The sequence below is a fragment of the Dendrobates tinctorius genome, unplaced genomic scaffold (genome assembly GCF_039654945.1).
Source record: "Dendrobates tinctorius isolate UK_male_01 unplaced genomic scaffold, ASM3965494v1 ptg000070l, whole genome shotgun sequence".
Lineage (NCBI taxonomy): Eukaryota > Metazoa > Chordata > Amphibia > Anura > Dendrobatidae > Dendrobates > Dendrobates tinctorius.
In genome coordinates, this window is record NW_027361738.1 from 31,780,436 (window position 1) to 31,795,048 (window position 14,613).

The following is a 14,613-nucleotide window of genomic DNA, read 5'->3' on the forward strand; positions in this document are numbered from 1 at the left end:
AACCAGGCGGTGATTCATACTGCCTGTGATTTTGGCAGGATGGATCGCCGGACAGGTTCCCTTTAATACAACACAGCACTAGATGTTCTCTGTGCTACAAATAGACTATCTGTCATTGATAGAGGCATGTTTCATACACAAGTAATAATGTCCCTGTGCTACTAATGGACACTGATGCGGTCCCTTACCTGACCAGTTCCTGATAAAGCCTTGACTTTGGAAAAGTTGAACCCACAAGATTTCATTCTATCCAGGATGCAATCTAGAGCCTGTGTAGAGCGACAGAACGACCACGTAATCAGAGAGGACAAGGTGGATTTACAGGTACAGTGCATGAATTAACAGATTAAAGCGTGACTACAGCTGATTATAAATTGCAGCTGGACGCTCCTAGGCTGGAAATAATAACTTCTATTTTTGCAAGAAAAGTTGTACTGTTCACACTTCGTATTTCAAGCTATCTGTAGGAGGGAACAGAAAAACTGAATCACAACTCAGATATCCTCTCAAAGTTAATTCTTCAGAGCCCGATTGTGCTGCTGAGCCCAGTGATTACTTCTGCGTTATATATTAGGGGGCAACATGAAGCCACAGCGACACAACACTACTGCATCAACCCCCTTAGATGTCACGGCCAGTAGTGACTGATATTCAGTACCGTGTCTCTGCACTAAATTCTGACCCTTTTTGCTTGAAAGGGGCACATTGACAGCTAAAATGTACTGAATGTTGCAGAGACTTTTACATTTATTCAATAGATATTTAGGAGTTTTCTTCATTTCTCTAATTTAAAGGGAATCTGTCACCTCATTTTGGTGCAGTATTTAAATTACTTGGGTCTGGTCCGATGGTGTTTCGGGTCCTTTCCTCCACCCCTCCTTGGCCGTTGTCAGCAATATTTCAGGGAATTTCCATAATTGGCCTCCATATAACGCGCATGCGCATTGCAATCTGGACTCGCGCATGCGCAGTATGCGTTGCCCAGCTGTGGGCGAGGCCAAAAACCATTGGTGTGCATGCGCCAATGAACTATGTCCCGCAACACAGTGAAATACTTCCGGGACATAGTTCACCGGCGCATGCGCAATAATGCTTTTCGGCTTTGCCCACAGTTGGGCAAAGCATACTGCGTGTGCACGAGTCCAGATTGCAATGCGCACACAAGTAATATGGAGGCCAAGTATGGAAATTCCCTGAAATATTGTGGACAGTGGCCAAGGAGGGGTGGAGGAAAGGACCTGAAACACCGCCCATCGGACCGGACCCAAGTCATTTAAATACTGCGCCAAAGTGAGGTGACAGATTCCCTTTAAGGGACAGTGGATCAATGGTCAAGTTGCTAACATTCATCTTCTGGTGCTCGGACTGCGGATTCGCTGCCTTTATTTATGTTATTTCCTTTTATATTTTAGACTGGATTCACACATTTTTGTCAAAGCCTCAGTCAAACATACTTTGCTATTTTTTTTTCTCGTAAAATCGCAGCCTCTAAAACGTAAACAGACCCAATTTTAGTCAATTGGGTCCATCTGGTGCCGTTTGTTCCTAAAATGGAACAGAAAAGCGGGACTCCAAATGCAAGCGTGTTCTCAGCCTTAAAGTTTATTACTCAGCTCACCAGAAAATATAACCACAACAATAATAAAGACTTACCAGAAGCCACATTACGACCGGAGACGTTACTGTCAGCTTGTCACTATGGACATGAACACCACCTTGTGTTCTGCAAATAAAGAGACAAATCAGTCCGACAACTGCTGAAGATGGATTATTATACTGCTCGCACTGAACCTCGCCATATTGTGCACAAAGATCATTGACGCACTGAGGAGAGGCAGAGACTGTGATATCACTCCTGTACATAGGACTGTCTGCAGGAAGGAATGGTTTATTCATCCCAATTTCTTAGATTATAGATATTATCGGGGGGGAAGTTATGATCCAATTGCAATTAGTTTTTAAAGAGAAGTACGAAAAACTGGTGCGAAAACTCACCAAAATATCAATGTTTACTCTGCATTCATCAACATTTTACAAAAGTGAGCGCTGCTAATTGGGTGGGGTCTTGATGTGCACCTTACCTGCAAGTGTCGTCAGTGAGCAGAGAATGGCACCTATCTGGTCCAATCTGTGCTAAAAGTGCAGATTTCAAAAGAATCGCCAGATAATAGCAAAAAACTGATTAAAAAATACTGACACTGATACATTTGGCGCATTTTAATTTAACATGAGATGGTTTCAGATGCAAGTCTTAAAGGAAATCTGTCAGCAGGTTTTTGCTACCTTATTTGAGAGAAGCATGATGTAGGAAAAGAGACCCTGAGTCCAGTGATGTATCACTTAGATTACTGGGTGACGCAGTTGTGACACAATCAGAGTTCTTAGATGCAGAGTGCAGCAGATCTGGTAAAGCTGCTCCCGTCCGACCACAGTTTTCTGCGTACATTGGAGATTGACAGTCAGCTGCTTATCACAGAAGGGGGCAATGGTAATAATGTCCCATTGATAAAACCTTCATTGTAAGTAGACAACATCACATAGCCTGATAAGTGACACATCGTTGTAATCCGTATTTTAACCCCTGCCTCATGCTGTCCTCAGATTACGTGGCAAAAACCAGATTCCCTTTAATGTGTCACATAAAAGATCTTAAAAAAAAAAAATCTAAGAACCCATTTGAGATATATTGTATGGGACTTATTAACAAAGTATTCAGCTTGTCTGTCTAGTGCAACTGAAAATGCTGCACATGAAATATCTGGGAATGTTCTCTTCTTTATCTGGTACACATGTCTGTGCCATTTCCAACACCATTTTCTGCACGTTTATTTGCTTACAACCTTTGGCTTTCATTAATTACATGACAAATATGAATGATGGCTTGTCTGCAATATCTTTACACACGGCCTTAGTGATTACAGCAGTAAATGAAGTCAGCGATTCCCACGCTTGACATTGTATTCCACACCTGAATAGGAACTACAAGCCAGTGTGTTCACGAATATATAAAAGTAACAAAAATAGCAACCTGAAACAGTAACATGAGCAGCGACCTGCCATGCGATGTCAGCTGCCATAAACATCTGATGACGAAGGACTGAATCTAAGGCCAAATTCAGACCTTCATATATCAGAGTCCAAATATGGGCCGCAACTTCAGGACTTACTGCGGGTCTGACCATACTCCTCAGCCTCATATACAGTATGCCTAGGAGGACGATGAGTTTGGGTCAGCAGATTCGCAATCTGTCCTGAAGTGCGGACCATACTCAGATAATGATATACGGTCGTCGGTGTCTACAGAACGAGGACTATTGTTCATAACTCCCACACACACACATCAATACTAAAGGGGATATTCGAGACTTTAAAAAAAAAAAGTGCAAAAAAACAACAAAAATTGACCAGCAGGGCCTCAATATTATTAGGAACCACAATCAAAAAATAGACCCCTAAAATGAACTTTGATTAATTGGCTAAAAGTAGATTATTCATGACAAACTTCTAAAAATGGTGTTGCACAAGGTGCAACCAATCAGGGCAGATCAGGGTATGTTGAACCATGGTCCATACAAAAAAATAGATTATCTTAAAGGCGGCTAACCTATCCCTAGAAAGCCCGAATAGTCGCCCTACCTGACAGCGGAGGATGACACCCTAATCACCGGCAAAATGGCGGCCAAGCTCCACGTCGGTAGCCCTGAAAACCCTGCAGCACCCCTATATAATATTATCATAACCTACTGTGAAAAACGCACACACAGTATTCAAAAACCCGTGTGTCAACCCATAGAAGGAAAACAAGAGGGTCTCATTTAAGAATCAATGAGCTGCTCCAAACAAACGTCTAGTGACAGATCTACTGATATTTTAAGCATTTACATACACCTTAGTGACTGCTTGACTAAGTATCTGACATGTATCATGTTTTTCATAAATGTTAGACTGATGAATGTGACGATTTGGTGCCTTTGATTATGGTACACTAGCTGATTAGTTAAACCGGTGTATATAGCTGCATTTTCTCTGCTGACTAATGCCTGGGATCTTGGATACATCACTGCACCGTCTGATGATTTTTTTCTTGACCAGTATCTGAGATAAGGGACGTACACTCATTAACGACATTCGATGGGGTGTCTCATATAAACCTGTGTTCCACCAAATTTAAAATGTGCATGCAATCGTGTAGGTGGCCTTGGTAGGTGCTAGCAAAGGAAAGCCTTGGGAATCTGAGTAATTGAATGCCATTATTACGTCTGACAACTGGTATCACTTTTTTGATTACACTGATCAGTGTTCATAGTCTGTTTTCACAGCCAATTAGACAGTCTGCAATCATTCACATTGGAGTCCTACTTTCAGTGTACATGCATGGCCAAATGCTGGAAGCAGGTAAAGCTAACCTGTCAGCAGGAGTTTGCTAAGTAATCTACAGGCATTGTCATGTTGGCGCTGTTACATTGATTAAAATGATACCTGGGGTGAAGAAATCCGTCTTGTGGTTCTTGTGTAATCAGTATTAGAAGTTTTCAGTTAATGATATGACCGTGCTCCAGGGCAGGACTGTAAGCAGAGTTGGGTCTTCCTGCTCTAAGCCAGAGAAACCAAGGAAAGACCTGTCCACAGGCCGCCCCAAAGCTCAAACAGTCTCTCTCTCTATGATGAGGAACAAGTTTGTGCTTCAGGGCGGCCTGTGGGCAGGTTTTTCCTTGGTTTCTCTGGCTTAGAGCAGGAAGATTCAAATCTGCTTACAGTCTTGCACCGGAGCACGGTCATATCATTAACTGAAAACTTCTAACACTTATTACACAAGAACCACTAGACGGATTTCATCACCAGAGATATCATTTTAATTAGTGTAACATCATCAACCTGACAAAGCATGTAGATTACTTACCAAAATCCTGCTGACAGGCTCGCTTTAAAGAGTAACTAAACCATTTTTTTTCTTTCTTTCAATAAGTAATCAGTTATTGCTTGCAATTAGCTTCTGTATTTTATTCTGGGTCCCTTTCCCTCAGACTCACTGCACAAAGAGCTGTTTCCACTGCCTTGTTCATGCAGTTAGACAAGATGGTTTGAACTACAGATTTATGAAATACCCCCCTAGCCCTGTGTGTAACTTGTGTCCGACCATGGACAAGGGCAGCAGAAAATCTCACACTCTGGAGTAGGGATATTTGTTAGATCTGCAGTTCAAAACAGTTACTGTAAATGCGTGAACAAGGCAGTGTAAACAGCACTTTCAGCAGGAAGTTGAAGAGAAAAGGAAGCAAGATAAGGTAATGCAGAAAATTACAAAGGTTTATAACTTTGCAGACTGATCACTAATTAAATTTAAAAAAAAACAGTTTAGTTACTTTAACGTATAGAGAAACTATGATGCGTACGGACTGCACAGACCAGGCTACAGAATACAAAAGTCCACTGCCGCCACAGACTTTGCAGCAACAAATTAGACTTCTTTAAATACATTTTGGACTATGGTCATCACGGAAAGGGCAGGAGTAAACTTGACAGCATTCATTACTAAAGTGCACAAAGACTCCACATTCCCGGCTTTTCTTTACAGCGTAATAAATCTCGGTCTGCTCGCACCCACCACTATGAGGAGCTCAGTCCACGTGACTCAGGTCTTATGATATTATTTGCCTTGAGATTTACTTTGCTAATTTATTCATGTGCGTTGATATTTCCTTGGCAGTGCAATATCAAGATTTCCTTAAAGGGGTTGTCCCAGATTTTAGCATTGATGACCTATCCTTAGAAAAGGTCATCAATGTCTGATCCGCTATTCCGGGTGTCGGCAGGGTCGGGAACCGCTCAGTTATGGAGTTGCTCCATCGTCTGTATAGTGGCCGCGACCGCGTACTGTACATCCGCGACCTATTCAAATTAATAGGGGGCAGATAAGCAGCACCTGGCCACAGTCACTATTCTGTTGTAAGTGAGCAGTTCTGGACACTGCCGACGCCGGGCATAGCTGAACTGGGTGTGCCACCGGTCGGACATTGATGACCTAGCCAAAAGGATAGGCCATCGATGTAACATTCCAGGACAACCTCTTAACTAATCTGTAAACGTTTTATCCAATAATATTTTAGACTTTGTTTTCCTGATCTTCAAATAAGAAGCTTTGCTCACCCAAATTGAGGAAGATCTTTATCAAAGTGAACATTGTCCTCATAGACGACGAGCAGTTGTTCATTGACTGCGATAACCTTTAACTGTAAGATAAAAAAAAAAAATAATAAAACAAAAGCTTATTAAAAGGCCTCAAATCTATTATTCTTTATGACTTGTCGCTGAATAATTTACATTTAACAATTCAGATTTGTTTACATTTCTATTAGTAAATAGCCAAAAAAAAAAACAAAGTAAGACACAATAACATGGTGCATAGAGAGAACAATACATTTGCCACATTCATCCATCAAAATGGCTACAGAGTTGGCATTCATTTGCATTTCTTTTTTGCATATTATTTTTTGGAGGCTCATATCCAAAAGTTAAAAGGTTGGGGATGTAATCTAATTTATAAACTGTTTGACTGCAGTAACACCATACGTTGGCCTTTTCCAAGACAGATACATTGGCATGGGGTGTACACCGAATTTTGACAAGGGGTGATATCATGGGTATGAATGTGTTGAGCACGCACCGTAACACACGCACTTCGATGAAACTGTAAGTGCCTTTGGTATGAAAGTGAATAAATATTGCCACCATACAGTGTGTATAAATTATACTACCATACAGTGCACATAATGTATGCTGGGGAAATAACAGCCAGCCATTTACTGTATACACAAATTATGCCACCTCATACTGTAGGTTAGAGTATCAGACCTAGCAAACAGGTTTGCTTCCTTTGGCATGCTGCATATGGCAGCCGGGTGTAGCATGCAGTCGGAGGAATAGCAGAAGGGCAGCGCCTACTTCATCAGTACAGGGAGAGTCGTCATGGTTGGCTGATTCATTCTAAACCCATTTTGGCAGTTCCTGGCGCTCTGGAGGTTCCGGGAAAGTGGATGGACTCTGTTTTTGTACTAGCAATTCAGTAAACAGTATTTGTAAAGGGAGCAGTGAATTTAACCCTTATACCCCATCCCAACATGCTTAGGCCACCTTCAGATGAGCATATGTTATGGTCCGTACATGGATCACCTTGGAGAGAAAGGCCAGAGGTCTCCTAACCCAATACGCAGGCTTATAAGCAGATATGAGGCTATCATTACGGCTCAGGAGATCCGCGGCCGGTCCATGTATTGCGGTAAGTAAATGAAGCATGAAATACGGTCTTCAGGTAGCTGTTCACACTGCCAAGTGCCATCTGATGGTTTATCTGATAGCACTCGGGTCAATGTTATTCTATGGGGCAGTGCCAATCTGCTCTTATTTTCTCATGTCGAATCGGAATGAGAAAACAATCGAGTGGCTCCGATATTTGGATCATGTGTACCCATACAAGTCTATAGGTGCGAGTGAAACATTGGACTGCACTCGGATGTCATCAGAGTGCAGTCCAGATTGGTTGTCAAAATATAAATGATAGTGAAAACTCTAAAATGCCTAATTATTTTTTATTTCCTTGTAAAATTTGAAACGTTTCAATAAAAAAAAAAAAAATAAAAGTGTAGTCCGATGTACGCTCACATAGACAATGGAGAAGATGGAGAGACTAGGTTCTCCATCTTTTCCGCACCAGTGATACGATTCTCTTATGCGAGAGAATCGGATCACACTCAGGTGACACTGGGATCAAACTTTGACAGCGTTTGAGCAGAGTGTCAGCAGCATAATTGGCCCGATTTTCTGGCATGAAAGAACATATGTCAGTGTGAGCGAGCTCTCAGGCTGTGCTGCAGACCCCAAACCAGCTAAAAACCCGCAACAGCTTCCTCTTAAAGGGCTATTTCCATCTTCATTGAGCAGAATTGGATTGTGCTTGTGAAATCAAGCAACTATCCAATTTTCTGTTAATTAGAATTTTTTGGGGTCCACGTTAAAGGGAATCTGTCACGCTTTTTTTCGACTATTAGCTGCCGGCACCGACATCAGGGGCTTATCTACAGCATTCTGTAATACTGTAGATAAGACCCCGATGTAACCTGAAAGGGCAGAGCAGAATACTGCAGTCCTCTCCCCGCGCCTGCGCAGTGCAGGACTCTGCTCTGCCCTCAACAGGGCAGAGCAGTGCGCCGGAGCCACGACAGGAAGGAAAGAAGAGGACGGCATCGTATGAAGATGGGAGGCGCCGGACCGGACCGCGACACCCATCGGACCGGACCGCCCCCGGTGAGTATAATCTAACGTGTTTTTCTTATCTTTCAGGTTACATCGGGGGCTTATCTACAGCATTACAGAATGCTGTAGATAAGCCCTTGATGTCAATGCCGGCAGCTGATAGTCGAAAAAAAGGGGTGACAGATTCCCTTTAAGCCTGTGTGGAGGAACTGCAAAATACGGAGTCAATGTCATTTTATACAAGTGCTCACAACACACCGCAGTCCTTACTTCATCATAAAAGCTGTGATTTGACCATTTCTGGAAGGCAGCATCCTTAGGGCATGTGCACACCAAGTCTTTTAGACACCTGCGTACTCGCAACATTTTTAAACAAAAGACGTTTCAGGAAACTGTCCTCTGTGTCTTTTCCTGAAATTTCTTTTCCGGACGTCTTTTAGCACTGCTCTGATGCCGGCGTTTTTACTTTTCTATTCCACCTATAAGCCATGGAGGTGGCTTCCAAGCCAAAGCTGTCTGAAGAACGGACAGCTCACGTCTTTTAGCCGTTACCCAGCTTTCCAAGACTGAAGCTGTAAAAAGAAGTGAAGAAAGATGGAGCATGCGCACAAGTTGCTTTGACATTGCTGTGCATTATGATCATTGTTTTTTTGGTATTTTTTCAGCACTTTTTCAGGTGGGATCCACCTGAATGGTTCTGTATTAGGTAGGATATTCTGGATCAAAGTTATAAGCAAGTATGAATGAGGCCATAACATTCACACTGCAGTTGTAGGAGGTGTAAAAAGTATTGAAAAAAACACTCTGGAGCGGCAGTTTTCCCTAATGCCGCACGATCTACAGAAGTGTCATGTTATGCGGGGTATGCAGATAACAGATGCAGCAGAGTTGAATGTGTACGGTTGTCAGTGCACTGTGACAACTCAGTATATGTATGTGCAGTCCCCAATGCATGGGGCCAAGGTCTGGCTCACATGATATAACACTGAAGAGGCCTATTACCTGCTGAGTGCTGAAGTCAAACCCCAGGTAATGTGCAGCAGAGTCCATGGGACAGGATCCTTGCAGCAGAGCAGGCAGATTCCTCTGTGCGTTCCCCCCGTCCTGTACTCTGGGGTCACTACAATACAGTAAATCATTAACCAGTTGTGCTCCAGTTTAAGTTAAAGGATGACATAAATGCTTCATTCTGAAGTGACACCCAGGCAGCAGCAGGGTCTGCCGGCAGCCATGAGCCCTCCTTTCCTGCGCAGAGCTTCCTTCCTCCTGCTCACATGTCAGTGTAATGCAATAATGGAGGATAGCACCGGTGCCCGGAGCACGCTCCAGGTTCACCATAGCTACTCATGGACATACTGCTCCTGAGGGAGGGAAACTAGGTGCAGTGGAGGGGTGCAAGATGATAAATTCCTCTGTGCTACATGTAATCCCAGACAGACTCGATGATGTTGAGATCAGGGCTCTGTGGAGGCCACATCATCACTTCCAGGACTCCTAGTTCACCCTTACACATTAGTAATCTACAGATAAAGGGTTACTCTGCAGGTTAAAAGCGCTCCAAAGCTGTGCGGCCGCTGTACTGAAAGTGCGACTACCGGGAAAAAACTAACTTTATTCCTCCTGCTTTCAGTTATTGAGGCGCGGTCGGTGCAGCTTCTGTCACCGCTCAGTACATATTAAGCACGCCCCGGCACTGACTGACAGCCACCTCTGGAATGATGCCCTGCAGAGGCAGCTGTCAGTCAATATGCCAGTCGTGCTTACCACTGCCCCTAATATGTCCTTGAAGGAGACTGAAGCCGCGCCAGACCACCTCTATCACCGCTATGATGTCCTCACAGCAGCCACGCTTTCAGGGCTATCCAATATCTCTTTAAGACAATGTCTGAATGTTTGGGGCTGTTGTCCAGCTGCAGAATAAATTTGGAGACAAATCTGACAACTTCCTTACGTTACTTACGTCACCTCTTGTCATCTTCTGATTTTGAAGAAGAGTATACGTGATGTGTTTTTCATCTGCTGTACTAAGTTTCCTTGGCCGACCACTGCGTCTACAGTCATCAACGTTGCCCATTTCTTGTTGTCCTCAATACTGAGAAATCCAGGTTGATACATATCCATCATGCAATACCATCAGGGGGGCGCATAATTAGCTCCATATTTATTCTACAGCAGGACAACAATGCCAAACACACAACCAATGTCATTAAGAACTATCTTCAGAGCAAAGAACAATGAGTTCCGGAAGTGATGAGATCAGGGTTCTGTGGAATCAATAAACGACATCAAGTCTGTCTGGGAATACATGAAGAGACTGGAGGATCTGCACAAGTGACATCAACAGAAGATCTTTGGTTAGTTTTCCAACATGTTTGGAATAATCTCTCTGCCAAGTTCCTTAAAAAAAAAAAAACTGTGTACATTATACAATTTGCATTCTTGCAGTCACATGCCGACTATACTCAGCAGGTCTCTCAATCTTCTTCTATTTTGCTTGTGACTGCAAGTATACAAATTGCATTATGCAGTCATGTGACTGCCCAATCACGCTTGGAATACCATGTGTCTGTTGCTCTTTACCTGACCTAAAATTATTCGGTGGAGTCCGTCACTCTTTACCTGTCCTCCAGGTGTTGTGTGAAGTCCGTCACTCTTTACCTGTCCTCCCAAATGCTGTGTGGAGTCTGTCGCTCATCACCTATCCTCCATGTGTTATGTGGAGTCCGTCACTCTTTACCTGTCCTCCATGTGCTGTGTGGAGTCCGTCACTTTTTACCTGTCCTCCATGTGCTGTGTGGAGTCCGTCACTCTTTACCTGTCCTCCATGTGTTGTGTGGAGTCCGTCACTCTTTACCTGTCCTCCCGGTGTTGTGTGGAGTCAGTCGCTCTTTACCTGTCCTCCATGTGCTGTGTGGACTCCGTCACTCTTTACCTGTCCTCCCGGTGTTGTGTGGAGTCCGTCACTCTTTACCTGTCCTCCATGTGTTGTGTGGAGTCCGTCACTCTTTACCTGTCCTCCAGGTGTTGTGTGGAGTCCGTCACTCTTTACCTGTCCTCCAGGTGTTGTGTGAAGTCAGTCGCTCTTTACCTGTCCTCCAGGTGTTGTGTGGAGTCAGTCGCTCTTTACCTGTCCTCCATGTGTTGTGTGGAGTCCGTCACTCTTTACCTGTCCTCCATGTGTTGTGTGGAGTCCGTCACTCTTTACCTGTCCTCCCGGTGTTGTGTGGAGTCCGTCACTCTTTACCTGTCCTCCAGGTGTTGTGTGGAGTCCGTCACTCTTTACCTGTCCTCCAGGTGTTGTGTGGAGTCCGTCACTCTTTACCTGTCCTCCAGGTGTTGTGTGGAGTCCGTCGCTCTTTACCTGTCCTCCAGGTGTTGTGTGGAGTCAGTCGCTCTTTACCTGTCCTCCATGTGTTGTGTGGAGTCCGTCACTCTTTACCTGTCCTCCAGGTGTTGTGTGGAGTCCGTCGCTCTTTACCTGTCCTCCAGGTGTTGTGTGGAGTCCGTCGCTCTTTACCTGTCCTCCATGTGTTGTGTGGAGTCCGTCACTCTTTACCTGTCCTCCAGGTGTTGTGTGGAGTCTGTCGCTCTTTACCTGTCCTCCAGGTGTTGTGTGGAGTCTGTCGCTCTTTACCTGTCCTCCAGGTGTTGTGTGGAGTCCGTCGCTCTTTACCTGTCCTCCAGGTGTTGTGTGGAGTCCGTCGCTCTTTACCTGTCCTCCAGGTGTTGTGTGAAGTCTGTCACTTTTTACCTGTCCTCCATGTGTTGTGTGAAGTCTGTCACTTTTTACCTGTCCTCCATGTGTTGTGTGGAGTCCGTCACTTTTTACCTGTCCTCCATGTGTTGTGTGGAGTCCGTCACTCTTTACCTGTCCTCCATGTGTTGTGTGGAGTCCGTCACTCTTTACCTGTCCTCCATGTGTTGTGTGGAGTCCGTCACTCTTTACCTGTCCTCCAGGTGTTGTGTGGAGTCCGTCACTCTTTACCTGTCCTCCAGGTGTTGTGTGGAGTCCGTCACTCTTTACCTGTCCTCCAGGTGTTGTGTGGAGTCCGTCACTCTTTACCTGTCCTCCATGTGTTGTGTGGAGTCCGTCACTCTTTACCTGTCCTCCAGGTGTTGTGTGGAGTCTGTCACTCTTTACTTGCCCTACATGTGTAATGAGGGGTCTGTCAGTCTCTACTTGCCCTCCATGTTTACTGCAGCAACCGTCACTCAGTACCAGTCCTCTATCTGTAGTGTGGTGTCTGTCACTCTCTGACTTCCATGTGGAGTCTGTCACTGTGTATTTATCCTCCACATGTAGTGTGGGATATTTCACTCTCTACCTCCCCTCTATGTATAGTGCTGGTCTGTGGCTCCTTTGCAGCAAACTGCAAAGTTCTAAAGGTTCCTGCCTGCACTGTGAGCGCCCTGCACTCACTGACCTTTATAATGACCTTTTGATTATGAAGCGTTAAAAGGAATCTGTTGGTAGTTTTTTGCCATTTATTCTGACAGTAGCATGATGTAGGGACAGAGAGCCTGATTTCAACAATGTGTCACTTATTGGCTGCCCACGTGCTTCCTGGTCCAGCCACGCAGAGTACACAGAAAAATGCCACTCAGTCATGTGCATAGGGGGTTATAGAGGCCTAAATGTGCAGTAGAGAAAACTGTGATTCTATCACAACTTCTGCACCCAGTAAACTAAATGACATATTGCGGGAATCAAGGTCTCCGTCTCTACATCATGCTGCTGTCATATCACATAAAAAACACCTGCGCTGCTTCGTTTAATACACAGTATTTGGCGCTATGGATTATCAGCGTAGGTTGCTTGCTCCTTATTGAATAAGTGAGAATCGGTCCCTGACCCGAGTAATTGAATTTTGAATCCTTACCTATACTTTCCCAGCGCAGACCCCCTGACCTCATATGGTTCCCCTGATGTATCGGTTTACTTTCTGGCACACGGTCAGTGAAGAGCGATGAAGAACTGTGAAGGCAAAAAAACTGTTTTAATATATTGTGACAAACTGCATTAAAACAGACAATTTATAGACCACCTGTAACGTCTCACACGTGTATAGACCACCTGTAACGTGTCACACGTGTATAGACCACCTGTAACGTCTCACACATGAGCTTCACATTTATGAAACAAACAACAATTATGGCCAAGTTATGTGTACCTGGAAGCCACAGAGTATTTTTCATAGGTTCCCATTCAGATGGAGACTACAGTCTTAGTGAGGATTGGCATAGAATAGGGACCTGGAAAACGAGAAATGCCTTAACGTGGCTTCCAGGTACATATAACTTGGCCATTTTATGCGCTAAACTTTCTCAATTTTTCATATTTCTATTGCAGTAATGCAATTCATTATTCATTTTTCATGTTTGCATGGTTTGGCGCTACAGTGTGCGTCCTTTTTTGCTTGAATGTATATGAGTTGGTGACTCTAGGTTAAGCACCTGTTCACACTATGCTTATGCTTGGATGTGACGGGCAGTTTTTAAAATTTGTATTCATTTACCTTCTGACTGAGCACTCCACCTGTTAGCTGCAGGCGTTTTTAATCAAACCAGGGCCATTTCCCCTCCACAGAGATATAGACTTCAGTCCTAACAGAGGATTTTTCATAGGCTCCCATTCAGATGGAGACTACAGTCTTAGTGAGGATTGGCATAGAATAGGGACCTGGAAAACGAGAAATGCCTTAACGTGGCTTCCAGGTACATATAACTTGGCCATTTTATGTGCTAAACTTTCTCAATATTTCATATTTCTAATGCAGTGATGCAATTCATTATTAATTTTTCATGTTTGCATGGTTTGGCGCTACAGTGTGCTTCCTTTTTTTCTTGAATGTATATGAGTTAGTAACTTGGATGTGACGGTCAGTTTTTGAAGTTGGGATATAGTTACTGACAGATCAGCCATCCAATCTGGTACAGGGGCATGCGGAAGCGGTCGGTACTTTGATTGACAGCTCAGTCATCCAGTCTGGTGCAGGGGCGTGCTGAGCTGTCAGTGTGCTAATTGACAGCTCGCCCATCCAATCTGAGACTGGAAGGTGCTAACAGTCTCCAAGTTTTCATTATCCCAGGTGATTGCCAGGCTACTTAACTGAGCTGTTTCTCCCAGACCTCTGCCAGATGTACATTCAGCTAAGTGTAGTTTGTTCTCTGTGTGCCTTGGGTTCTGTATGTTGATCTTTTGTTGCCTGACTTTGGACCTCATTCTGACCATCTGTCTGTCTGTTTAACCCCTTCTGCTCTGATCTGCTATCGTACTGGTACACATTTGTTTCTTCCTTCTGTTTGTGACGTACCCTCCTGGCTTGTGACCTTGGACTCCTCGACTACTCAGACTCATGGCGT

General features: G+C 44.1%; 1 protein-coding gene across 10 annotated transcripts in view; it reads right to left on the bottom strand.

The window, feature by feature from the left end:
* XYLB (xylulokinase) overlaps window positions 1–14,613 on the bottom strand; it is a 331,699-nt gene that overhangs the window by 236,039 nt on the left and 81,047 nt on the right. For 9 of the 10 annotated variants that reach the window (XR_012233408.1, XM_073581548.1, XM_073581550.1 and 6 more), the window contains 5 exons: window positions 13,131–13,225; window positions 9,253–9,370; window positions 6,148–6,230; window positions 1,654–1,723; window positions 189–269 (listed from right to left, as the gene is read on the bottom strand). Coding sequence is in view for 9 of the 10 variants with exons in the window: in XM_073581548.1 (XP_073437649.1) it covers window positions 189–269; window positions 1,654–1,723; window positions 6,148–6,230; window positions 9,253–9,300 (282 nt within the window). In the remaining variant the exon portion in view is untranslated. Of the gene's footprint in view, window positions 1–188; window positions 270–1,653; window positions 1,724–6,147; window positions 6,231–9,252; window positions 9,371–13,130; window positions 13,226–13,766; window positions 13,931–14,613 lie in introns of all 10 variants that reach the window. The other variant, XM_073581549.1, reaches the window with a different exon arrangement.